Below are 27,517 nucleotides of genomic sequence, written 5' to 3' on the forward strand. Positions count from 1 at the left end.
CCAATGAGACAGAAAACAAATATACAAGAGAAAAATCATCAAATTCAAAAGTTGGGTCTTTGGCCAAGAGATAATTTAAATGAAATAGACAAATGTTTTTGAAAAACAAACAATTAACAAAACTGACAGAAGAATATTTCTCTCTTAAAGAAACGTAATTTAAAATCTTCCATACGTAGAAATATTTGGATCCTAAAGCCTTCACTTCAAGAATTTACCTCAAGGGATGACTCGATAGCAACGTTAAGTATCTCTTTTGGCTCAGGTCATGATCTCAGGATCCTGGGATCAACTCATGCCTCGGACTCTCTGCTCATCAGGGAGCTTGCTTCTCCCTCTGCCTGCCAATCCCCCTGCTTGTCTTTCTCTCTCTCTCTGACAATAAATAAAGTCTTAAAAAAAATTTCACCTCAAAAATTTCAGTGAATGAGGGCACTCAGGTGGCACAGTCAGTTAAGTATCTGACTTTTCAACTCAGCTCAGGTCCTGATCTCAGGATCATGAGTTCAAGTCTCACATTGGGCTCCACACTGGGCATGCAGCCTATTTTAAAAAAATATATAAAAACTTCGGGATGCCTGGGTGCCTCAGTTGGTTAAGCCACTGCCTTCAGCTCAGGTCATGATCCCAGAGTCCTGGGATTGAGTCCCACATCAGGCGCAAGGAGCCTGCTTCTTTGTCTTCCTCTGCCTGTTTGTGCGTGCTCTGTCTCTCTGACAAATAAATAAACAAATAAAATCTTAAAAAAAAAAAGAGGGACTCCTGGATGGCTCAGTCAGTTGAGCATCTGCCTTCAGCTTGGGTCATGATCCTAGGGTCCTGGGATTGAGTCCAGCATCTGGCACCTTGCTCAGTAGGGAGTCTGCTTCTCCTTCTGCCTGCCATTCCCCCTGCTTGTGCGCTCGCTCTTGCTCGCTCTCTCTCCAATACACACACGCACACACAAACAAAATTTTACAAAAAAAATTCAGTGAATGAAATATTAGAAACAAAACATAAGAGACAAGTTAAAAGAAGTAAAAGTGGGAATTAAGATAATCAGCAACAAGAAATTATCAGAGAATTTCAAAGAACCATCCTTTAGATTCAGATTTTGTCTAGGCAAATTTGAAAATGAAATAAAAGAACTTCCAGAAATAAAAACGTATAAACACAAAAATAAAATACTCAATGAAGAGCTTAAATAATTGACTGTACATAGGAAAAGGCAGAGCTGAGGAAATTTCAAAGAATTCAGTTCAAAAAAACCAAATATAAAATGTATGGAAGACAGTGTAAAAACTAATGGAAGACAGATTACAATCTAACAACCAACAGGAGCTTTAGAAAATAAGAATACAGAAGAGTGATAGGAGGATGGTGATGATGGCAATATTTGAAGACATAATGGCTGTGTATTTCCCAGAATTAATGGAGGACACAAATTAATGAAGGACACAAATCCTCAATTCAAGAAGCCCAAGAAAAGAAATTAGCAAAGCCACACTTGGTTACATCATAATAAAACAATAAAATACTAAAACAAAAACAAAAAGAAAATCCTACCAGCAGAGAAGGAAAACAAAAAAAGATTACATATACAGAAATGACAAAAAGGTTGAACAATTTTTGAAGAGCAACAAGGTAAACCAGAAGCAGTATCATTCATTCATGAGGATAAATTAACATCCTTTACAATTGGATGAAAAAAGCAAAACTGATTCCAACTAAAGTAAAAACTTCTGAAGTGTCTTCTGCTTCACCCAAGATGAAATAATAAGCAATCAGATTTACTCTTCCACCTCAACAAACCAAAAAAATCCTCACAAAACAGATAAAAGAACAGTTTTCAAGAACCTTAGCATCCAGCAAAGGACAGTGATCTCTGAGAATGGGAAACAGACAAGTGAGCCCAACAACTGTGGCAGTTTATTGCCTGCAGAGGTTTCCAAGCCATGATGCAGGGAGGAAAACCAGGGAAAGCTCAGCAAACTCCAGGAGTTGAGGAGCCAAGAATTGAAGGCAGCTAGAGTCTGTCTATCAAGGCAGCTAAAGTCTGCAGGGCATAATACCAAAGAGGAGAGAGACTGAATACAATGAGAACAACAAAGATGTACAGAGGGTCCCCCTTAAATAGTACTAATTAATACATGCATGTGAGGAAATAAGCTGGGTAGGGGGAAAATAACCAAAGATTAGAAACCAATAGCTATTTCCACCAGCCATCAACAAAGAACTCACAATTCTTGGAACATCTAATAGAGTGCTTGATAGTAGAGAATAATTAGCCCTAAACTGAGCATTACTCTGGACCCAGAGAACAAATCCTAGAAGATTCAAAATCTGTTTCATAGTAATTTAACTGCATTCTAGAAAAAAGCTCAAGAAGATTTATAGGAATAAAAACATCTAGCACCCAGGCGCCTGGGTGGCTCAGTGGGTTAATCCTCTGCCTTCAGCTCAGGTCATGATCTCAAGGTCCTGGGATCGAGTCCCGCATCGGGCTCTCTGCTCAGCGGGGAGCCTGCTTCGTCCTCTCTCTCTGCCTGCCTCTCTGCCTACCTGTGATTTCTCTCTCTGTGTGTCAAATAAATAAAAATCTTAAAAAAAAAAAAACAAAACATCTAGCACCCTCCAAGATAAAACAATGTTTGGCATCTAAATCAAAACTAGCAGAAACACATGATCCATATGAGGAGAAAAACTGATCCATTAAAACTGGCCCAGAAATTAAACACGTTAGAATAAAAAAAGAAGACCATTAGAGTAGTTATTGAAACCATAATCCACATAGTCAACAAATTATGTAGAGACATATAAGATATAAAATACACACCGGAGATGAAAACTACTATGTCTGAGATGAAAATATACTCAATGATACTAATGGCAAATTAGGCATGGCAGAAGAAAAGATCAGTGAACTTGGGAGATAGTAATAAAAATATCCCAATTTAAAGATATAGAGAAAATACTTTTAAAGTATGTATTTCAGGGGAAAAAAAAGATCACAGAAAGAAGTTCTAAGATACAAGGATTACAAAATACAAATCAACTGTTAGTCATTTGGGTAAATAAAGATTATTTTATTAAAAACAGCAATAATAATGTCTAGTTTGGGTGTAAAAAAATGAGACAGAGCTAAGAGCTTAATTATTATTCAACAGTAATATTTAAGTATGAGGCAGAAAAGACTAAAATTAAGAACATAGAACATGTAGCTTCCCAGTCAGTAAAAATGATGTTAAGAGAACATGTAACTTCCAAATCTTAAAAATAATTTTAAGAGAATTTTCATCTTCTACATGGATACCAACAGATAATGCCAAACTGAAATATCAAGAAATAGCAATTTTCGGGGCATCTGGGTGGCTCAGTCTATTAAACATCTGCCTTTGATTCGGGTTGTAATCCCAGGGTCCTGGGACTGAGTCCCACATCAGGTTCCCTGCTCAGCAGGGAGTCGGCTTCTCCCTCTGACCCACCCCCCCACCAGCCTCGTGCTTTCTCTCTCTCTCTCTCTCTCATTCTGAAATAAATAAATAAAATCTTAAAAAAAGAAAGAAAGAAATAGCAATATAAGCCTGTAGTTAAAAATGTGGAAACAATTACTAGAAGAAATACCTAAAAGTTAATGAAGCATGTCTGACTCATGTGAAGTAAGGCTGCAGTTTTTCACAGAGGCCTTAAAGGCGCTATCTGACTTTTAAACTAAAAAGCTTGTAAAATGAAAAAAAATTTTAAATCAACTTTTTGAAAGTTGAAGAATATAGGCAAGGTAATATTAAATTTATAGATACTGTGTTTCTTACCATGAAAACAAGTTTCTTTACACTCTAGATGTTGAGAAGAGTGTAATTTCTTCTTTAATATTCTGATGTTCACTACTAAAAAGGTTTCTGAATTATTTCTCATGAACTGTAACTCAGAGTTTGCTTTGAAATTTGGCACAGAAAACTCTATCTGTTAGAATATCAACATATCAAAATGCAGGTTCATTTAATACTCTTAGCATTAGCATTAAAATGGATTTTGGTCAACCTTGTCACAATCAATTCTGTTTCTGCAGAAATGAAAGAATAACAGCTTAGTTCTTGAGAAAGAAAATCAAAGGGGAAATTGGAAGAGATCAAAACACTTTTATAAACTTATTTTTACCTAAAACAGAGATAGACAATCTTTGGCCAATACAGGTTAGTGATAGAGTAATTTCTGAAATTACTTATTTAACTCATCCATAGGGACACTAAGGACATAGAAGGGTAGGAAAACGTCCTCAGACATATGCTGGGTTAGTGTAAGCACCAGAAATACATGGTTTGCCATTGGTAGCACCAAATGAAGCATCACATGGCTTACTCTTGGAAGAAGAAAATTAGGCAACACACATTCTGCTGGCTCAAGTGCCTACAAAGATTATGACATAGTTGGGGTATGATATTGCCAATTGTGGGGATTGCCTGAAGTTACTTGAGAGCTGCTACTTATACTTCTGTTCCCCATAAATTTTACCTTTCAGAAGAGAATGATAGAATGAGTACTGAGAAGGCATGAGATAAAGAAACAAAGTCCATTTTGGTATAGGCCAACATAGCAGAGAATAGTTCCTTAGAACAAGAACGTGAGTCTCTCCCCCAATCCTTAACAGTGCAGTATACAGGAAATGGGAACTTGCTGAAGAGCTTTAGAGTTAATGACTATAATCTACTAATTTTTAAACCTTTGTCAAACACTTAAAATATAATTAAAAATTTATTTTAATGCTGTATTATGAAATGGTGGAGCAGACCACATTTTGCTGACAAGGACAGATAAAATTTACCAGACTTTGAAGTTATTTTCAATTTAAAAATGTGTCCAAAAGTACAATATTGAAGTGAGATCCAGTAGTGCATACTTCCAAAATGTTAGTCCAAAAAATTATCCCTTCACTCCAAGATAGGTGCTGTTAAATGTTGTGTTCTTTTCACAGTGTTTACATATATCAAATCAGCACACTGTATACTTTAAATATCTTATAATTTTGTCAGTTATACTTCAGTAAAGGAGAAAAAAATATTAAAAAAAAAAATTAAGCCTTCAATGTTGGGGAGATGCTAAAAGACTGTTTAAGGATACGTATAGAAACCACACTGGCTAATTAGAAAGAAAATAAAAGGTAACACCAAATGAACAAGAAAAGTGGTCCAAAATTTTTTTTTGCCTAGACAAGCTCTCATTTTTGATGTTCTTTACTGGGTCAGAGAGTGTTTACCTGTGTGAAATAATATCAGAAGCTATGTCCAAGGTTATTTTGGTCATGTATAACTTAGCAGAAACATTACTAATGAGTACACAGCTTTACCAAACAAAAAAAGTTTTAAAGTATCTAACTTCATTAAAAAAAAAAAAGTATCTTAAATTTACTAGTTTTATAAATGTTTACTGAATGCTTACCATGTGTGAGGCCACAAAGAGATGAAAGCATGGACCCCATTCTTTAAGAAGTTACAATCTAGTAAAAAAATATATAGATGCTTTAATCCAAAATAATCCATCAATTAAGGAAACAATACAATATATGCAAATTGATGGCATGAAAAAGGAAAGTAAAGCATTTATTTATACTTTCTAAAATAGGTAATAAATAATATTATGTTCAGAAAACCAACCATTCATATTAGGTGTTCAGTCAAGCTTCCTACTTAGCTGCCAACAAAAGAATCACTTCTGGCTAGTTAAAGCAGAAAAGTAATCTACTTAAAGATGAGTAGAAAGTTTACAAAAGCCCTGTTAAGGGCCAAGAAGCCAAACTTAGAGAAGATATGAAGATATGAATCACAACCATACTTTGAGAGCTTCTTCAGGAAAAACTAGACTGCCACCACTATTTGACACCTCTGATACTAAGAACCTAGAAAACCAGAAGCTCCTACTACATCTTTGCCAAAAGATAAATTCCCCTGTCCAAGACTGCCACTTCATGTTGCTCCTACACTAGTGTGAAAGTGTATGACTGGTCATATGGCTCTATCTTAGCTGTGAATGGGAATGAGAATACACATTTTCTGGCATCTACATTGGGAAGTCAGGACTTATAATATAGGGTATCAGCAAAATGCAGGAAAGATCTCCAAAATGTTAGGTGGTCACAAATGATGAATGTCTACTGCATTAAGTCATTGTTATTTTATGGTGCAAAGAATTTGAAAATAAGTCACTTAATCATGTCATAGTTTTATTTCACAAAAAGATGTAGAAAATATTTTTAACTCCAGTGATTTCCAAATCAATATCACTAAGCTTGTAAAAAATACATGAAATAAGAGCATATAAACCATACACACCTATTTCTGAAATGCAAACAGTTTTGCAAAAAAGAATGGTGGACAGGTCCAATATTTTTAGAGCTAAAGCATACTCTAATAATCCAAATTGCCACCTAATTATATGATTAACATGTTATAACAAATTAACAGATATTTCCTTGAGGAAGTTTCCTCAATTTTAACCAATTTCATTTTTTGGAAAAACCTACCTAAAATGTATTATATAACATTCCTACTTAATAAATAAGGTATATAAAATGTAATTTAATTTTCCCCTATTGGTTCAAGGTCACCATTATAACCAGAATGCAATGATCTCTGAGTGTCTGAAGGGCTATAATTGCGACTATAAATTATAATCAGTCCTTTTAACCAATTTTCCCAAAATTTTGGGCTATAATATTGCTCTCTTAAATCAACAGTGCCTCCACGCACTGATCAACCCCAAGACTGTCTGTTGATCAATCCCAAGAATGACTATCAGCATTCACCTGAAAATGGCCAGACTGCTAAGCTTTACTCAATCTTTAATCTTTTTTGTTCAACACATAATCTGTCATCTCCTTTGCACTGGCTTCTAATGCTGCCCAAATCAATAAAGACAGCAGGATTTTGGATTTTTGCAATTTGAGTTAAGAGACCATAATTTTTATGGTATATACTATAAAAGAAAGAGAAACCACCTACTGTATATAAAAACTAAAATACAGAATGGCGACTCCCTTCCCTCCTTTAATTGAAATAGATCACAAAACAGAGACCTAAATGTGAAACTTACAAAAGTTATAAGAATAATTTACTTTTATGTTTATATCTTCCCAAGTGATAAGTTAAAAATTATCAAATGCTTATCAGATAAATAAAGTATTACCATATGAAAATATGCACTAAATTATTCATGTTGCTGGCAACTTGAATTCCCAACATAAAAGCTGTTTTAATCTACATAACAGTATGTAAAATTTATCTTCTCACTTATTATGCCATAAATTTCAACTTAAAAAAAAGGAGGAGGAGGAGGAAAATGGCAGAGAAATAGGGGACTCTACTTCCGGACCAACCCTGGAATTCAGCTGGGTAGCTATCAAATCATACTAAACACTAGCAAATTCAACTGGAGATCTAAAAAAAGAACTGCTGAAAAACTACAAATAGAAAAGCAACCAAGGCAGGAAGTGCAGAGAAGTGAATCTGAGGTGATACATCAGAAGTTAAACCCAGGGGGAGGAATCCCCCCTAAGCCAGCTAACAGAAAGTGACAGAGCAGCAGAGTGCAAAATCAGAACTTTTAGAAAATCTGTTCCTGTGAGGGATGTGCTTGCCTAAAAGGTGCTCTGATGGCAAAGCTGGGCAGAATCCTACCTGGGACACTGTGGTCTCAGGATCCCCTGGGTCACACAAAAACAGAGGTACCTAAGTGCATCAGAGTTCCCAAGCATCAGGGAAAGGAAGCTAGCTACAAACAGCTCAGGAGTGGGCATTCAGCATGGTGCTGCCATAAACTGCAAACCATGACAGTACTGGGCCACCGCTCTCCAAGCAGAGGTCCAGCAAGACGTAGAACCAAGGCTAGACCCCACTCTCTGCCCTGGGAGGAACAGCACGTGTGCCCGCCACAGGAGTCTGTGAAGTGTAGAGACTCGAATCAGGGTCACATGACTGAGATAACAATGTTCAGTTATGAACTGGGTGAACACAGACAGCAGACAAAAACCAGAGACAAGAGTAATTGATGGCATTTCTGTGAGAACTCACTGAAGAGTTGGAGGGGTGCAAATTTTTGGCTCCAGGGTTGGAGAAGAGATCATTCCTATCCTCTAAAATGGTAAAGAGAACTTTCAGGGAACAAATGCCACAAAGAGCAATTCAAAGCAACTTCCACTGAACCCAGGCCCCTTGCAAGAGGGGAGTAATTCCACCTACAGAAAGACACCTCAGAATCAGTGCAAGAAACCCCTCCCCAGAAGATCAGCAGGAACATCCAGCTAATACCAAGTTTCCCAATCACACAGACTTCAAAACTCCAACACTAGGGGAAAATAGTATATCAAATTCAGGGTTGTTGTTTTTTTCCTCATGATTCCTTTGTCTTTCAGTTTAATTCTTATTCTTTTTCTTTTTTTTTCCCCTTTTCAACTATGTTCTTATTTCATCAACTCTTTTTTTTTAACCTTTCATAGTTTTCAATTTTATATATATTTTTTTCATTTTTGGATTAATTTCATTGTGTTCAATTTCAACTTTTGGATATCTATCTATCTTTTGTTAACAATTTTGGGACCTAATTTATTCTAACAAATAGACCAAAATACACACAGGACCTCGTGTATCGCTCTATTCTACCTGTTTGATTATATTCTCTCTTTTATTCCTTTTTGGTTTCTGACTTCTTCTGATTTGCTTGGTATATATTTTGCTGGTGTCATGGTCACTATTTTTGTATTTTGTTCTCTTGCTCATCTGTTCTTCTCTGAACAGAATGAAAAGACAGAAACTCACCCCAGAAAAGAGAACAAGTAGCAGTACTAGCTGCCAATATAAGTACTAGCTACTTAATATGAGTACCAGTAAGACATCAAAGATAGAATTCTGAATAATGATTAAAAAGGTATGACCTAGGCTTAAAAAAAGCATAGACGACACTAAAGAATTCCTTATTACAGAAATAAAAGAACTAAAATCTAATCAAGTAGAATTCTAAAAGGGTATTACTGAGATTCAATCAAAACAGGAGGCTCTAACTGCTAGAATAAATGAAGCAGAAGAGAAAATCAGTGATGTAGAAGACAAAATGGTGGAGAATGAAGAAAATTAGAAAAAGAAAGAAAAACAACTACTAGATTACTAGGGGAGAATTTTACAGATATGTGATACTATAAAGCAAAATAATATTAGAATAATTAGAATCCCACAGAAAAAGTAAAGAGGGGATGAAGGTATATTGGAGCAAACTACAGCTGAGAACTTCCCTAACCTGATGAAAGAAACAGGCATTCAAGTCCAGGAGGCACAAACAAACACCTTCAAAAACAATAAAAATAGATCAACAGCCTGACATATAATAGCAAAGCTTGCAAATTTCAGAGATAAGAGAAAACCCTGAAAGCAGCTGGGGACAAGAGGTCCTTAACCTATAAAGGTTCAAACATAAGGCTGGTAGCAGACCTATCCACAAAAACCTGAAGGGGAGAAAGGAGAGGCATGATATATTCAGGGTTCTAAATAAGGAAAATATGCAGCCAAGAATACCTTATCCAGCAAGGCTGTCATTCACAATAGAAGGAGAGATAGAGATTATAGGACAAACAGAAACTAAAAGAATTTGTGATCACTGAAGAAACATTAAAGGGGATCCTGTAAACAAAGAGAGAGCCCAAAAGTAAGACAGACCAGAAGGAAACAGAAAAAATAAAGAAACAATAATTTTACAGGCACCAAAATAGTCTTTAATAGTTGCTCTAAGTGAAAATGGGCTAAATGCTCCACTCAAAGACACAGGGTCAGACTGCATAAAAAAGCAAGACACACCAATATGGTGTCTGCAAAAGACTCATTTTATACCCAAAGACACCTCCAGATTGAAAGTGAGGGGGTGGAGAATGATTTATCATGCTAAGGAACATCAAAAGAAAGATGGTGTTACAATCTTACCTCAGACAAAAATAGATTTTAAACCAAAGACTGTAATAAGAGATGAAGAAGATCATTACATCATAATTAAAGGGTTATCCAACAAGAAGATCTAACAATTATAAATATTTATTCCTCTAACATGGTAGCAGCAAATTTTATAAACCAATTAATAACAAAATTAAAGAAACATTTTGGTAATAATACAATGATAGCATGGGACAATAACACCACCAATTCAATGGACAGGTCATCTAAGCAAAAGATCAACAAGGGAAAAAGGGCTTTGAATGACATATTGGAACAGATGGACTTCACCATATTCAGAGCATTCCACCACAAAGCAACAAAATACACATTCTTCTCAAGTGCACATAGAACATGGCCCAGAAAAGATCATACAGTGGGTCTATATACTGGGTCACAAATCAGGTCTCAACTTGTACCAAAATAATGGAATTATTCCCTGCATATTTTCAGACCACAGTGCTTTGAAACTGAACTCAATGACAAGAGGAAATTAGGAAGGAACTCAAATTCATGGAGGTTAAAGAACATCCAATTAAAGAATAAATAATGGCAACCAGGACATTAAATAAGAAATTTTTTAAAAAATTAATGGAAAGAAATGAAAATGAAAACACAACTGTTCAAAACCTTTGAGATTCAGCGAAGGCAATCCTAAGAACGGAAGTGTATAGCAATACTGGCCTTTTTCAAGAACCAAGAAAAGTCTCAAATACATAATCTAACCTTATACCCAAAGGAGCTGGAGAACAAAGAGCAAATAAAGACTAAATCCAGCAGAAGAAGAGAATTAATAAAGATAAGAGCAGCCATCAAAGAAACAGAAGCCAAAGGAACAGAAGGACAGATCAACAAAACTAAGAGCTGGTTCTTTGAGAGAATTAATAAGACCGATAAACCCCTAGCCAGTTCTATCAAAAAGAAAAGAGAAAGGAACCAAATTAATAAAATCATGAATGAAGGAACAGAGAACACAATCAACACTAAAGAAATACAAATACATATAAGAACATATTATGAGAAACTATACGGCAATAAATTAGAAAATCTGGAAGAAATGGATACATTCCCCAAAACATACAAACTACCAAAACTGAAACAGGAAGGAATAGAAAACCTGAGCAGGCCAATAACCTGCAAGGATATTGAAGCAGTAATCAAAAAACCCAAAAAACAGAGTCCAGGGCTAGATGGCTTCCCAGGGGAATTCTACCAAAAATTTAAAGAAGAATTAATATCACATTGATTGATTTGCAAATGTTTAACCACCCTTGCATTCAAGGAATAAATCCCACTTTGTCATAGTGAATAATCTTTTTAATAAACTGTTGGATCCTATTGTCTAGAATCTCCTTGAGTATTTTGGCATCCACATTCACCAGGGATATTGGTCTGTAATTCTTTTTGATGCAGTCTTTGACTGGTTTGGGGATCAGGGTAATGCTGGTCTCAGAGAACGAATTTCAAAGTTTTCCTTCTGTTTCTCTTTACTGAAACAGCTTCAGTGGAAGAGCTACGATTTCTTCTTTAAATGTGGACTTGGGATTTTTATAATTTTTTGAGAGAGCCTTGGATGGCTATGTATTTCACTCTTAGGACCACCTTTGTAGTATCTTATCTGGACAAAATGACAAGGCAGAAAAATTCACCACAAAAAAAAGAACAAGAGGCAGTACCGAAGGCTAGGGACCTAATCAATACAGACATTGGTAATATGTCAGATCTAGAGTTCAGAATGACAATTCTCAAGGTTCTCGCCGGGCTCGAAAAAGGCATGGAAGATATTAGAGAAACCCTCTCGAGAGATATAAAAGCCCTTTCTGGAGAAATAAAAGAACTAAAATCTAACCAAGTTAAAATAAAAAAAGCTATTAATGAGGTGCAATCAAAAATGGAGGCTCTCACTGCTAGGATAAATGAGGCAGAAGAAAGAATTAGTGATATAGAAGACCAAATGACCGAGAATAAAGAAGCTGAGCAAAAGAGGGACAAACAGCTACTGGACCATGAGGGGAGAATTCGAGAGATAAGTGACACCAGAAGACGAAACAACATTAGAATAATTGGGATTCCAGAAGAAGAAGGAGAGAGGGGAGCAGAAGGTAGACTGGAGAGAATTATTGGGGAGAATTTCACCAATATGGCAAAGGGAACGAGCATCAAAATTCAGGAGGTTCAGAGAACGCCCCTCAAAATCAGTAAGAATAGGCCCACACCCCATCACCTAATAGTAAAACTTACAAGTCTCAGTGACAAAGAGAAAATCCTGAAAGCAGCCCGGGAAAAGAAGTCTGTAACATACAATGGTAAAAATATTAGATTGGCAGCAGACTTATCCACAGAGACCTGGCAGGCCAGAAAGAGCTGGCATGATATTTTCAGAGCACTAAACAAGAAAAACATGCAGCCAAGAATACTATATCCAGCTAGGCTATCATTGAAAATAGAAGGAGAGATTAAAAGCTTCCAGAACAAACAAAAACTGAAAGAATTTGCAAACACCAAATCAGCTCTACAGGAAATATTGAAAGGGGTCCTCTAAGCAAACAGAGAGCCTACAAGTGGTAGATCAGAAAGGAACAGAGAGCACCGGGTTCTGAGGATATGTTCAAATGAAGTCCGTGCTGCTAGGCTCAGGGCAAGGAGAGGACACGGCGGGGAGGGGCCTCCAAACTGGGAGGGGGCTCCGGACGGGGAGGGGGCTCCAGACATGGAGAGGGCTAGTAGACAGGGTGGCTCTTGAAAGGTTTCTGTGAGCAAGCAGGGCACAGAGGGCTGACAGGGACCTTGATAGACCGCCGGATTTACCTAATGTAAGCAGTTTGGAGGTGGTATTTTAGTGTGAGGAGGAACAGGTGAGAGAAAAGTTATGTGTGCCAACAGAGAAGGTGTAGCAGTGTGGACTCAATCACAGGAGAAAGCCACACTGCACTTTCAACAGATCAGAAAATTAAAAAAAAAAAAAAAAGAAAGGAACAGAGACCATATACAGTAACAGTCACCTTACAGGCAATACAATGGCACTAAATTCATATCTCTCAATAGTTACCCTGAATGTAAATGGGCTAAATGGCCCTGTCAAAAGACACAGGGTATCAGAATGGATAAAAAAACAAAACCCATCTATATGTTGCCTCCAAGAAACTCATTTTAAGCCCGAAGACACCTCCAGATTTAAAGTGAGGGGGTGGAAAAGAATTTACCATGCTAATGGACATCAGAAGAAAGCAGGAGTGGCAATCCTTATATCAGATCAATTAATTTTTTTTTTAATTTTTTATTTTTTATAAACATATATTTTTATCCCCAGGGGTACAGGTCTGTGAATCACCAGGTTTACACACTTCACAGCACTCACCAATCACATACCCTCCCCAATGTCCATAATCCCACCCCCTTCTCCCAAACCCCCTCCCCCCAGCAACCCTCAGTTTGTTTTGTGAGATTAAGAGTCACTTATGGTTTGTCTCCCTCCCAATCCCATCTTGTTTCATTTATTCTTCTTCTAACCACTTAAGCCTCCATGTTGCATCACCACTTCCTCATATCAGGGAGATCATACGATAGTTGTCTTTCTCTGCTTGACTTATTTCGCTAAGCATGATACGCTCTAGTTCCATCCATGTTGTCGCAAATGGCAAGATTTCATTTCTTTTGATGGCTGCATAGTATTCCATTGTGTATATATACCACATCTTCTTGATCCATGCATCTGTTGATGGACATCTAGGTTCTTTCCATAGTTTGGCTATTGTGGACATTGCTGCTATAAACATTCGGGTGCACGTGCCCCTTTGGATCACTACGTTTGTATCTTTAGGGTAAATACCCAATAGTCCAATTGCTGGGTCATAGGGCAGTTCTATTTTCAACATTTTGAGGAACCTCCATGCTGTTTTCCAGAGTGGCTGCACCAGCTTGCATTCCCACCAACAGTGTAGGAGGGTTCCCCTTTCTCCGCATCCTCGCCAGCATCTGTCATTTCCTGACTTGTTGATTTTAGCCATTCTGACTGGTGTGAGGTGATATCTCATTGTGGTTTTGATTTGTATTTCCCTGATGCCGAGTGATATGGAGCACCCTTTCATGTGTCTGTTGGCCATCTGGATGTCTTCTTTGCAGAAATGTCTGTTCATGTCCTCTGCCCATTTCTTGATTGGATTATTTATTCTTTGGGTGTTGAGTTTGCTAAGTTCTTTATAGATTCTGGACACTAGTCCTTTATCTGATATGTCGTTTGCAAATATCTTCTCCCATTCTGTCAGTTGTCTTTTGATTTTGTTAACTGTTTCCTTTGCTGTGCAAAAGTTTTTGATCTTGATGAAATCCCAATAGTTCATTTTTTCCCTTGCTTCCCTTGCCTTTTGCGTTGTTCCTAGGAAGATGTTGCTGCGGCAGAGGTCGAAGAGGTTGCTGCCCGTGTTCTCCTCAAGGATTTTGATGGATTCCTTTCGTACACTGAGGTCCTTCATCCATTTTGAGTCTATTTTTGTGTGTGGTGTAAGGAAATGGTCCAATTTCATTTTTCTGCATGTGGCTGTCCAATTTTCCCAGCACCATTTATTGAAGAGGCTGTCTTTTTTCCATTGGACATTCTTTCCTGCTTTGTCGAAGATTAGCTGACTTAGAGTTGAGGATCTATTTCTGGGCTCTCTATTCTGTTCCATTGATCTATGTGTCTGTTTTTGTGCCAGTACCATGCTGTCTTGATGATGACAGCTTTGTAATAGAGCTTGAAGTCCGGAATTGTGATGCCACCAACCTTGGCTTTCATTTTCAATATCCCTTTGGCTATTCGAGGTCTTTTCTGGTTCCATATAAATTTTAGCATTATTTGTTCCCTTTCTTTGAAAAAGATGGATGGTACTTTGATAGGAATTGCATTAAATGTGTAGATTGCTTTAGGTAGCATAGACATTTTCACAATATTTATTCTTCCAATCCAGGAGCATGGAACATTTTTCCATTTCTTTGTGTCTTCCTCAATTTCTTTCATGAGTACTTTATAGTTTTCTGAGTATAGATTCTGTGTCTCTTTGGTTAGGTTTATTCCTAGGTATCTTATGGTTTTGGATGCAATTGTAAATGGGATTGACTCCTTAATATCTCTTTCTTCTGTCTTGCTGTTGGTGTAGAGAAATGCAACTGATTTCTGTGCATTGATTTTATATCCTGACACTTTACTGAATTCCTGTATAAGTTCTAGCAGTTTTGGAGTGGAGTCTTTTGGGTTTTCCACATATAGTATCATATCATCTGCGAAGAGTGATAATTTGACTTCTTCTTTGCCGATTTGGATGCCTTTAATTTCCTTTTGTTGTCTGATTGCTGAGACTAGGACCTCTAGTACTATGTTGAATAGCAGTGGTGATAATGGACATCCCTGCCGTGTTCCTGACCTTAGCGGAAAAGCTTTCAGTTTTTCTCCATTGAAAATGATATTTGCGGTGGGTTTTTCATAGATGGCTTTGATGATATTGAGGTATGTGCCCTCTATCCCTACACTTTGAAGAGTTTTGATCAGGAAGGGATGCTGTACTTTGTCAAATGCTTTTTCAGCATCTATTGAGAGTATCATATGGTTCTTGTTCTTTCTTTTATTGATGTGTTTGATCACATTAACTGATTTGCGGATGTTGAACCAACCTTGCAGCCCTGGAATAAATCCCACTTGGTCGTGGTGAATAATCTTTTTAATGTACTGTTGAATCCTATTGGCTAGTATTTTGTTGAGTATTTTCGCATCTGTGTTCATCAAGGATATCGGTCTATAGCTCTCTTTTTTGGTGGGATCCTTGTCTGGTTTTGGGATCAAGGTGATGCTGGCCTCATAAAATGAGTTTGGAAGTTTTCCTTCCATTTCTATTTATGTTTATAAAAAATAAAAAATTTTTAAAAATTAAAATAAATAAATAAACTAATAACGTACTATGTAGTGGCTAACTGAACATAATAAAAAATCATATAAAAATAAATAAAAATATTTTGTGAGGAAAAATAAAGGGCGAATTAATACCTATTCTTCTAAAGCTGTTTCAAAAAAACAGAAATGGAAGGAAAACTTCCAAACTCTTTCGATGAGGCCAGCATTACCTCCATCCCCAAAACAGATAAAGACCCCACCACAAAGGAGAATTACAAGCCAATATCCCCCATTAACATGGATGCCAAAATTGTCACCAGGATACTAGCCAATAGAATCCAACAGTACACTGAAAAGATTATGCACCAGGACCAAGTGGTATTCATTCCTGGGCTGCATCAGTGGTCCAACATTTACAAATCAATCAACGTGATATGCTACATTATTCAAAGAAAAGACACCAACCATATGATCCTCTCAATTGGTGCAAAAAAAAGCGTTTGACAAAGTACAGCATCTTTCTTGATTAATACTCTACAGAGTATAGAGACAGAGGGAACATACCTCCAAATCATAAATATACCAAGAGCCTACAGCAAGTATGATCCTCAACAGGGAAAAACTGAAAGCTTTTCCTATAAGGTCAGGAACATAACAGGGTTGTCCACTACTACCACTGTTGGTCAACGTAGTACTGGAAGTCTAAGTGTCAGCAATCAGACAATGAAAAGAAATAAAAGCTATCAAAATCAGCAGAGAAGTCACACTCGGACTCTTCACAAACAACAAGATACTCTGTGGAAAGCCCAAAAGACTCCACCCTAGAACTGCTAAAACTTACACAAGAATTCAGAAAAGTGGCAGGAAACAAAATCAATGCATAGAAATCAGTGGCATTTCTATACACTCAATGTAAGTGAAGGAAGAGAAATTAAAGAATTGATCCCATTTATAACTGCACCAAAAACCAAAAGATACCTAGGAATAAACCTAACTGAAGAGGTAAAGATCTATACTCATGAAGAAACTGAGGAAGGCACAGAGAAATGGAAAAAAATTTCCTGATCATGGATTAGAAGAATAAACATTAAAATGTCTAGGCTACCAGACACATTCCTCCAAAGAAGACATACAAAAAGCTAAAAGACACATGAAAAAATATTCAATATCACTTGGCATCAGGGAACTACAAATCAAAGCCACAATGAATAGCACCTTACACCAGTCAGAATGTGTATAAACCACACATTCAACGGGCTACCTAAAGCAATCCATACATTCAATGCAATCCCTATCAAAATACCATCAACTTTTTTTTCATAGAAAAGTACCCAAATAGCCAGAGGAAAAGTTGAAAAAGAAAACCATAGGTGGTGGCATCACAATCCTGGACTTCAAGTTCTATTACAGAGCTATAATCTCAAGACAGTATGCTACTGGTACAAAACAGATTCAAAGATCAATGGAACAGAAGAGAGAACCCAGAAATGGACCCTCAACTCTTGGTCAATTAACAAGGAAAGAACATCTAATGGAAAAAAGTCTCTTCAACAAATGGTACTGGGAAAATTGGATAGTCACATGTAGAAGAATGAAACTAGACCATTTTTTTACACCATAACAAAGCTAAACTCAAAATGGATGAAATACCTAAATGTGAGATAGGAATCCATGAAAGTTCTAGAGAAGAACACAGGGAGCAACCTCTTTGACCTCGGCCACAGGAACTTTCTGCAAGATACAGCTCTAATGGCGAGGGAAACAAACAAAAGCAAAAATGAACTACTGGGACTTCATCAAGATAAAAAGCTTTTGCACAGCAAAAGAAACAGTTGACAAAACCAAAAGACAACTGACAGATGGAAGAAGGTATGTGCTAAAGTTTTATTAGATAAAGGGTTAGTACCCAAAATATATAAAGAACTTACTAAACTCAACACCCAAAATAACACCAACTGATCCAATCAATAAATGGGCAGAAGACATGAACAGACATTCCTCCAAAGAAGACATCCAATGGCCAACAGACACATGAAAAAATGCTCAACATCAGTTGGTATCAGGGAAATACAAATCAAAACCACAATGAAATGCCACCTCACACCATGTAGAATGGCTAAAATTAACAAGTCAGGAAACAACAAATGTGGCGAGGATGTAGAGAAAGGGGAACCCTCTTATACTGTTGGTAGGAATGCAAGCTGGTACAGCCACTCTGGAAAACAGGATGGAGGTTCCTCAAGTTGTTAAAAATAGAGCCAAAAATAAAGCAAACACATACTGGGTATTTACCCCCAAAATACAAATATAGTGAAAAGAAAGGGCACATGCACCCCAATGATCAAGGAGCAATGTTCACGACAGTCACACTGTGGAAGGAGTTGAGATGCCCCTCAACAGATAAGTGGTGAAGAAGATGTGGTTCATATATACAATGGAATGTTATTCAGCCATCAGAAAGGAAGGATGCCCATCATCTGCATCAACATGGCTGGAACTGGAGGGGATTATGCTAAGTGAAATAAGTCAAGGAGAAAGACAATTTTCATACTGTTTCACTCTTATGTGGAATATAAACAATAGCATGGAGGACCATAGGGGAAAGTAGGGAAATCTGAAGGAAGAAAAATCAGAGAGGGAGATGAACCATGAAAAACTATGGACCCCAGGAAACAAACTGAGAGTTTCAAAGGGGAGAAGGTGAAGGGATGGGGTAACAGGGTGCTGGGTATTAAGGAGGACACATGTTGTGATGAGCACTGGTGTTATAAGCAACTAATGAATCACTGAACACTGCATCAAAAACTAATGATGTATTATACAATGGCTAACTGAGCATTAAAAAAACACTAACAAGAGACAAAGAAGAGCACTACATAATAATAAGGGGATGATACAACAGGAAGATAAAATAATTTTAAATATTTATGCATACAACATGGGAGGACCGAAATTTATAAAGCAATAATAAATATAAAGGAACTCATTGATGATAATATGAAAAAAGTAAGGGACTTTAACATCCTACTTGCATCAATACACAGATCATCCAAACAGAAAATCAACAACAAAACAATGGCTTTGAATGACACAGTGGATCAGATAGACTTAACAGATATATTCAGAACATTCCATCCCAAAAGAGCAGGATACATATTCTTTTCAAGTGCACATGAACATTCTCCACAACAGATCACGTATTAGACCATAAAATAGGACTCAACAAATACAGTAAGACTGAAGTCATAGGATGCACCTTTTCTGACAACAACACTATGAAACCAGAAGTTAACCACAAGAAAAAAATTTAGAGAGACCACAAATACAAGAAGGTTAAACAACATGTTACTAAACAATGAATGGGTCAACAAGGAAATCAAAGAAAAGAAATACATGGAAATAAATGAAAATCAAAATGCAAAAGTCCAGAATCATTTGGATGCAACAAAGGCAGTCCTAAAAGGAAAGTATACAGCAATACAGGCCTACCTCAAGAAGAAGGAAAAATCTCAAATAAGCAACCTAACTTCACACTGAAAGGAACCAGAAAAATGACAACAAATGAAGCCTAAAGCCAGTAGAAGGAAGGAAATGATAAAGATTAGGGCATAAATAAATATTAATGGAAACTAAAAAAACAAAAAAAAAACAAAAACACAAACAAAAACATAAGAGATCTACAAAACCAGGAGCTGCTTTTTTGAAAAAGTTAATGAAATTGATAAACCTCCAGCCACACTTATCAAAAAGAAAAGGAAACAGACTCAAATACATAAAATCACCAATGAGAAAGGAGATGTAACAGGCAATGAGAGAAATACAATTCTAAGAAAATGTTATGAAAAACTATATGCCAACAAGTTAGACAATCTAGAAGAAATGGACAAATTCCTAGATATGTATAACAGGAAGTGAAACAAAAAGTGAAACAGGAAGAAACAGAAAGCTTGAATAGATCAATAACCGGCAAAGAAATCAAATCATTACCCAAACAAGTCCCAATAAACAAAAGGTCAGGGACAGATATCTTGAATTCCACCAAACATTTAAAGAAGAGTTAATACCTATTCTTAAATGATTCCAAAAAATAAGAGAAGGAAGAAGGAAGGAAAACTTTCATATTCATTCTATGAGGCATCACCCTGATTCCAAACCAGACAGACATCATTAAAGTAAGAGAACTACAAGCCAACATCATTAAGACAGATGCAAACACTCTCAATTAAATACCAGCAAACCAATTTTAATAAGACATTAAAAAAATCATTCACCATAATCAAGTGGGATTTATTCCTGGGTTCTATATTCATCAATCAATCAACTTGATATAATACATCCTTAAGAGAAAGGATAATAACCATATAATCATTTCAATAGTTATAGAAAAAGCACCTAACAAACTATAATGAAGTACAACTTCCATTCATGACAAAAAGCCCTCAATGAAGTGGTTTAGAGGGAACATACCCAACATAATAAAGGCTATCATGAAAAACCCACAGCTAATATCATCCTAACTAGGGAAAAACAGAGCTTTTCCTCTATGGTCAAGAACAAGACAGGGATGTCCAACCTCACCACTTTTATTCAAAATAGTACTAGAAGTCCTAGCCACAGCAATCAGACAACAAAAAGAAATTAAAGGAATTCAGATCAGCAAGGAATAAGCCAAACTTTTACTATTTGCAGTTAAGATGATACTATATATAGAAAACCCAAAAGACTCACTGATAAACTACTAGAACTGATAGACCAATTCAATGAAGTCACAGGACACAAAATCAACATACAGAAATCTGTTCTATTTCTACAGGCCAGTAATGAAGCAGCAGAAAGAGAAATTAGGGAATCCGTTCCATTTACAACTGCACCAAAAACCATAAGACACCTAGGAATAAACCTAACCAAAGAGCTAAAAGACCTGTACTCTGAAAACTATAAAACAGTGGCAAGAGAAAGTGGAGATGACACAAAGAAATGGAGAGACATTCTATGCTCATGGAATGGAAGAACAAATATTGTTAAAATGTCTATACTACCCAATGCAACCCCAATGAAAATAACACTGGCATTTTTCACAGAACTGGAACAATGAACCCTAAGATCTGTATGGAATGAAAAGACCTCGAATAGCCAAAGCAACCTTGAAAAAGGAAAGGAATGCTGGAGGCATCACAATTCCAGACCTTAAGCTATATTACAAACAAAGCTGTAGTGATCAAGACAGTACGGTACTGGCATAAAAACAGACACACAGATCAAAGGAACAAAAGAGAAAACCCATAAATGAATCCACAATTATATGATCAATTAATCTCGATAAAGCAGGAAGGAATATCCAATGGGAAGAAGTCAAATCTCTTCAACAAATTGTGTTGGAAAAACTGGACAACATGCAAAAGAATGAAACCGGACCACATTCTTTACCATATACAAAAATTAACTTTAAATGGATTAAAGACCTAAATGCTGATACCTGAAAACCATATAACTGCTAGAAGATAACATAGGCAGTAATTTCCTTGACATCAGCCATAGCAACTTCTTTCTAGATATGTTTCCTGAGGCAAGGTAAACAAAAGAAAAATATACTGTTAGGATTACATCAAAATAAAAAGCTCTGCAATGAAGGAAAACTGAAAGGCAACCTACAAAATGGGAAAAGATATTTGGAAATGACATAGCTGATAAAGGTTTAATATCCAAAATATATAAAGCACTTAAACTTAACACCCAAAAAACAAATAATCCACTTTAAAAAATGGGCAGGAGACATGAATAAGACATTTTTTTTTCCAAAGAAAACATCAAGATGGCCAACAGACACATGAAAAGATGCTCAGCATTAATGATCATTAGGGAAATGCAAATCAAAACTACAATGAGATATCACCTCACACCTGTCAGAATGGTTAAAATCAACAACACAAGAAACAACAGGTGCTGGTAAGGATGCGGAGAAAAGGGAACCCTCCTGCATTGTTGATGGGAATCAAACTGGTGTGGCCTCTCTAGAACACAGTATGGAGGTTCCCAAAAAAGTTAAAAATGCCCTGATCCAGCAATTATTCTAGTACGTATTTATTACCCTAAGTATACAAAAATACTAATTAAAGGCATACATGCACCCTGATGTTTATACCAGCATTATCTATACTAGGCAAATTACGGAAACAGTCTAAGTGTCCACTGACTAATTTATGGATAAAGAAGATGTGGGAAATATATATATATATATATATTCATATATATATGAATATTACATAAAAAAGAAAGAAATCTTGCCATTTGCAAGGACATGGATAAAACTAGAGAGTATTATGGTAAATGAAATCAGTCAGTGAAAAAAATACAAATTCAGTACGATTTACCCATATATGGAATTTAAGAAACAAAACAAACAAGCAAAGGGAAAAGAAAAGGGATAAACCAAGAAACAGACTGTCAACTACAGAGAACAAACTGATAGTTACTAGAAGGGAGGTGGAGGGGGGAATGGGTTAAACAGGTGATGGGAATTAGGAGTGCACTTGTTGTGATGAGCACTGGGTGTTGTATGGAAGTGTTAAATCACTATATTGTACACCTGAAACTAATTATTACATTGTATGTTAACTAACTGGAATTTAAAATAAAACTTAAAAAAAATTATGTATGGGGGTGCCTGGGTGGCTCAGTGGGTTAAAGCCTCTGTCTTTGACTCAGGTCATGATCCCAGGGTCCTGGGACCAAGCCCTACATCGGGCTCTCTGCTCAGTGGGGAGCCTGCTTCCTCCTCCTCTCTCTCTGCCTGCCTCTGCCTACTTGTGATCTCTGCCTGTCAAATAAATAAATAAAATAAATCTTTAAAAAAAAATTATGTATGGTTAAGCTATGCTATGCTTTAAGTACTGGGGGGCGGGGAATAAAGTCAAGCTTCATTTTTCTCCTTCAAAATGTAAGGAAAAATAAAAACGTTTTCAAACCAAAATATAAAAGTTTACTGAGAGACCTACATTATTAGAAATGCTAAAGAAAGTTCTTTCGGCAGTGGAAAAATGACACCAGATGGCATCACAGATCAGTACAAAGGAAGGCAGATTGTTGGGATGAGTAAATGTACAGATAAATTTAAAATACATTTCTTTCAGATGCCTGGGTGGCTCAGTCGGTTAAGCATCTGCCTTTGGCTCAGGTCATGATCTCAGGGTCCTGGGAGGGAGTCCCACATCAGGCTCCCTGCTCAGTGGGGAATCTGCTTCTCCCTCTCTTTCTGCTCCTCCCCCTGGCTCCTTCTCTCTCTCTCTCTTGCTCACTCTCAAATTTAAAAAAAATACATTTTTCTCCTCATTCTTAAATTTCTTCAAAAGGTAACTATTTAAAGGACATACAATAACTGAGTATCGGGGTTTATAACATACTGTAGAAGTAAAATGACAACAGCACAAAATATAAGAGGTAAACAGTAGTATACTGTGAAGTAGTATAAAATTTGAAATTAAATATGGTAAGTTAAGCACATCTTATAAAGCTTAGAGAAGTCACTAAAAAAAAACTCAAGTAACAATAGCTCATAAGCCAACAGTTGAGATAAAAGGCAAATTAAACAATGTCAGAAATATTATCAGGGATAAAAAGAGACACTCATAAGGAGGATGTCAATCCATCAAAAAACCATAAGCATCAAAAATACACATATGCATGCAATAGCAGACTTTCAAACTACTGAAGCACAATCTTTCAGAACTCAGAGTACAAAGAGACAAATGTCCCTATGCTAAAATCAATTGTATTTCTATATATTAGCAAGGAAAAACCATAAATTGAATTTTAAAAACGACTTACAGTTGCATCAAAAACATGAAAATATATACAGGTACCAAATATACACATAACCAAATACGTGGAAAATGTATTCACTGAAAACTAAAAAATGGCACTGAAAGAAATTTACAATTATCCAGAAACTGATAAATTCCATTCAATTTCAATCAAAATTTCCTCAGGCATTTTTTTTTGTAGGCATTTACAATATGATCTAAATCATACAGAAATGCAAAGATGCTAGTGTAGCCTAACAATTTTGAAAACAAAATACAAAATACAAAGTTGGAAGCCTCATATTACAAAATTTCAAAGCTTACTATAAAGCTATATTAATCAAGTCACTGTATTATTGGCCTAAGGACAGACCTATAGATAAATGAAACAGAATAAGTCCAGAAAGACTCATAAATATATGTTCAACTGATTTTTTTTTTTTAGAGATCATAATGCCGTTTTTTTAAAAAGATTTATTTATTTATTTATCTATTTGAGAGAGAGAGAGAAAGTGAGAGAGAACATGAGAGGGGACAGGGTGAGAGGGAGAACCAGAATCCCAACGGAGCTGGGAGCCCGATGCAGGACTTGATCCCAGGACTCCAGAATCATGACCTGAGCCACAGGCAGTTGCGTAACCAACGGAGTCACCCAGGTGCCCAAGTTCAACTGATTTTCAATAAAGATGCAAATCTAACTTAGTAAGGAAAAAATTGTTTTTTTCAACAAATGATACTGGGGCAATGGGCTATATGGGAAAAAAAATAAACCTTTATCTTTACTTTAAACAACACACAAAAATTAACTTCAAATGAATCACAGACCTAACCATGAAAAATAAAATTTAGAGGGGTGTCTGGGTAGCTCAGTCGCTTAAGTATCCAACACTTGATTTTTGGCTCAGGTGATGATCTCAAGATTGTGAGATCAAGCCCATGTGGGCTCTGTGTTGGGCACACAGCCTACTTAAGGTCTCTCTCTCTTCTCCCTTTGTCCCCACTCTCTCTCTCCCTGTCTATCTTAATAAATAAAACAAAATTAAGAAATTTCAGGGGGGAGGTGCCTGGGTGGCTCAGTGGGTTACAGCCTCTCTGCCTTCAGCTCAGGTGCATTGGGCTCTCTGCTCAGTGGGGGAGCCTGCTTTCTCCTCTCTCTCTGCCTGCCTGCCTACTTGTGATCTTTGTCTGTCAAATAAATAAATAAAATCTTTAAAAAAAAATTGGGGGGGAAAAAGGGGAGAAATTCATAATCTTGGGTAAGCTAAGATTCCTTAGGTCATTAAAAGCACAAAACAATAAAACAAAAGAATAAACCTGAAGTTAAAATGTTCTGTTTCTTAAAACACACTGAGAATGAAAAGTCAAGCAAAAGACCAGCAGAAAATATCTGCAATGCATATATATTTGATAAAGTACCTGGATCCATAATATATAAAAGAATTCTTAAAATTCAATAATAAAATGTGCAGGAATGAGAAAGTGAGGATAGTGATTTCTTCTGGGGACAAAGGAGAGATCTAGCGAATCCTGTTTTAACTATATTAATTTCTTTAAAAATTGCTGAGTAGTGGGTACATGGACTTCTATTATAATTTTATTCTTCATTTCATGTTTAAAATACTTATAATTTAAAAATTAAAAGTTAACACTAAACCCACAGAGAAAGTTTAATTCATAGCACTCCATGAAATTATCGTAGTCACTGAAACACTTAATGGTGGATTTTTGCCCATATCTTATTCACCTATGTTTATTTGACATTAAGCACAAGGACACACAAACATGTAAAACTGAAGAAAAGAAAAAGATTCAGTTAGATTTCTAGTTTCCTGCTATCCATTCCTACTTGGATGCTTAAATGTTTCTCCATCACTTCAAATAACTTACTAAAAAGAATTCACTGATCTTTCCTCATATGATAGATTCAGGTTCTTCTGTTTTATTAGTTTTATCATATTACAAGTCAAAAAGAGAGCATATTAGTTAGGAGCACAAGTTCTAGAGCCAGCCAAAATGCCTGGCTTCAAATCTTGACTACCACTCAAAAATTGTCTGATCTTGGGCAAGTTAATTAATCTTTCTGTGCTTCAGGATAAATGTTAAATACATATAAGGTACTTAGAGCTAACCCTGGCAAAAAATCATGTTCATAAATGTTAACCATTCTTTTTATATTCTTATTGCTACTATAACTATTATTACAACTATGTTCTAACTTATCTTTGCCTCTTCCTTTGTTATCCCTTAGTATCAAGGAAGGTACTTAGTCTTGTTACTCGTTCCCAGAACAATCTGACCTCTCTCACCCTATTTATGGTCATCAGTAGTGAAGAGCTAGACTGCTACAGCCGTCTTCCTATAAGCCTTCCTTTTCTTCATTTCCTCTCCATTCCAAGCTATTATATGCTACTTCAGATTAATCTTTTATCCCTTTTCATAAAATCCACTTTCCTTTAGCAGGAGAAGCTCTATGAGGTTTTATAGAAGAAAAAAAAATATTTCAAAATGGGTTATGAATTAATCACTAAAATAAAAACTATGGCAGAAGAAAGTCTTAAGGTTGATTTTTAATGATACAAATATGAAAGCAAGCTAAATTTATTACTACGAAAGTAACAATGACATTATAAATTACCTTTGAGTAGCATTAGCAGTTCCCTATTACAACAGCAATCACTCCTAATATAGTTTGAGTTTGAGATTTTATTTATTATGAAAATCACCAGTCTTTTTTAAGTAATCACCTCTTTGGGCCCTAGTCTCTTTTGTTAAAAAGAAAATGTTATACAAATGTCATTAATCTATGCTCCCAGACCCTAAAAGGCAACACTAAGCACAACATTCTTTGCTGATGAGCCCAAGGTAGGTTGAGTTATCCAGAAAATTAATACCAATGGATAAACTAGCAGAGGTGAACCTATGTGTCATTTTTAACTACGTAATCTTTAGAGTTTCTCCTAATTTTAAAGGTCTGTGAATCTACTCTAATGCCATACAAATCTATATAAAACTCTTCTAATTTAAAATTTGATAATACTTCTATTTTCATTTCTAATTCATTTGATATACTTCTAGAAATCTAGAAGCATTCTGAAATCTTTCATAAAAATTTGTGTTCAGCTTCAAAGTAATTTGGTTTGAAATTTAAAACTATTTTTAAACAAATTTCACTGTGGTATTTCATTATGATTTCATACTTCAATGACAATGCATTTTGCAATAAGACTAAAATGGGCCCAAAATTTGATATGGGCACACAAAAGTTACATAGCTACTCTTTGAAAAGTACTTCCTAGAAATTTGAAAATGACTTTTTTTTTTGTAACATTTACCTTTTTTCTTCTTTTGCTCTCAGCTGTTCTTCCTGTCTCAAAACTTGAACCATTATAGATTCAAAAACTCCTCTTGTCAAGCCTGCCAAACTTCGTGGTGTTGACCGACGCCTTGTTGAGGTACATGCAGTTCCCTTCTCATCCTCCAATCCATAATAGCCTCTAGATGTAACTGCTATCGTTGTCTTTTCTCTCAAGTGCCTTGGAGAAGAATAAGTCAATTCATAAGGTCAAATTTTCTAGGTAAGCAAGAAGCGCTCTTAAACCAGCATCTTAAGAATAATCTCTTTTGCTAACTATATAGAAAGTATATAGTTAAACCTTACTTAGCTATGCTCCAAATTTTAATCTGCCCTTCATTAATTTCTAATTTTCCTTACCCTCTATAAAATTAGTCTGAATGACAGACCCTTCACTACATTTAAGAAATACGTAAATCTTGGGGTGCCTGGGTGGCTCAGTTGGTTGGGCAGCTGACTTCAGCTCAAGTCATGCTATTGGGGTCCCGGGATCAAGTCCCAGGGTCAGGCTCCCTGCTCAGCAGGGAGTCTGCTCTTCCCTCTACCTCTACCTTTGTCC

At 36.2% G+C, this 27,517-nt stretch overlaps 1 protein-coding gene across 6 annotated transcripts in view; it reads right to left on the minus strand.

The window, feature by feature from the left end:
- Positions 1 to 27,517, minus strand: part of BRD10 (bromodomain containing 10) — a 142,269-nt gene that overhangs the window by 92,408 nt on the left and 22,344 nt on the right. For 5 of the 6 annotated variants that reach the window (XM_082696501.1, XM_082696498.1, XM_082696497.1 and 2 more), the window contains exon 2: positions 26,939 to 27,139. The exons of the other annotated variant lie outside the window; for it this stretch is intronic. In XM_082696501.1, the coding sequence (XP_082552627.1) occupies positions 26,939 to 26,991 (53 nt within the window). In that variant the 5' untranslated portion in view covers positions 26,992 to 27,139. The remainder of the gene's footprint in view (positions 1 to 26,938; positions 27,140 to 27,517) is intronic. 6 annotated transcript variants of the gene reach the window in all.

The sequence above is a fragment of the Mustela nivalis genome (genome assembly GCF_964662115.1).
Source record: "Mustela nivalis genome assembly, chromosome: 13".
NCBI classification, from domain to species: domain Eukaryota; kingdom Metazoa; phylum Chordata; class Mammalia; order Carnivora; family Mustelidae; genus Mustela; species Mustela nivalis.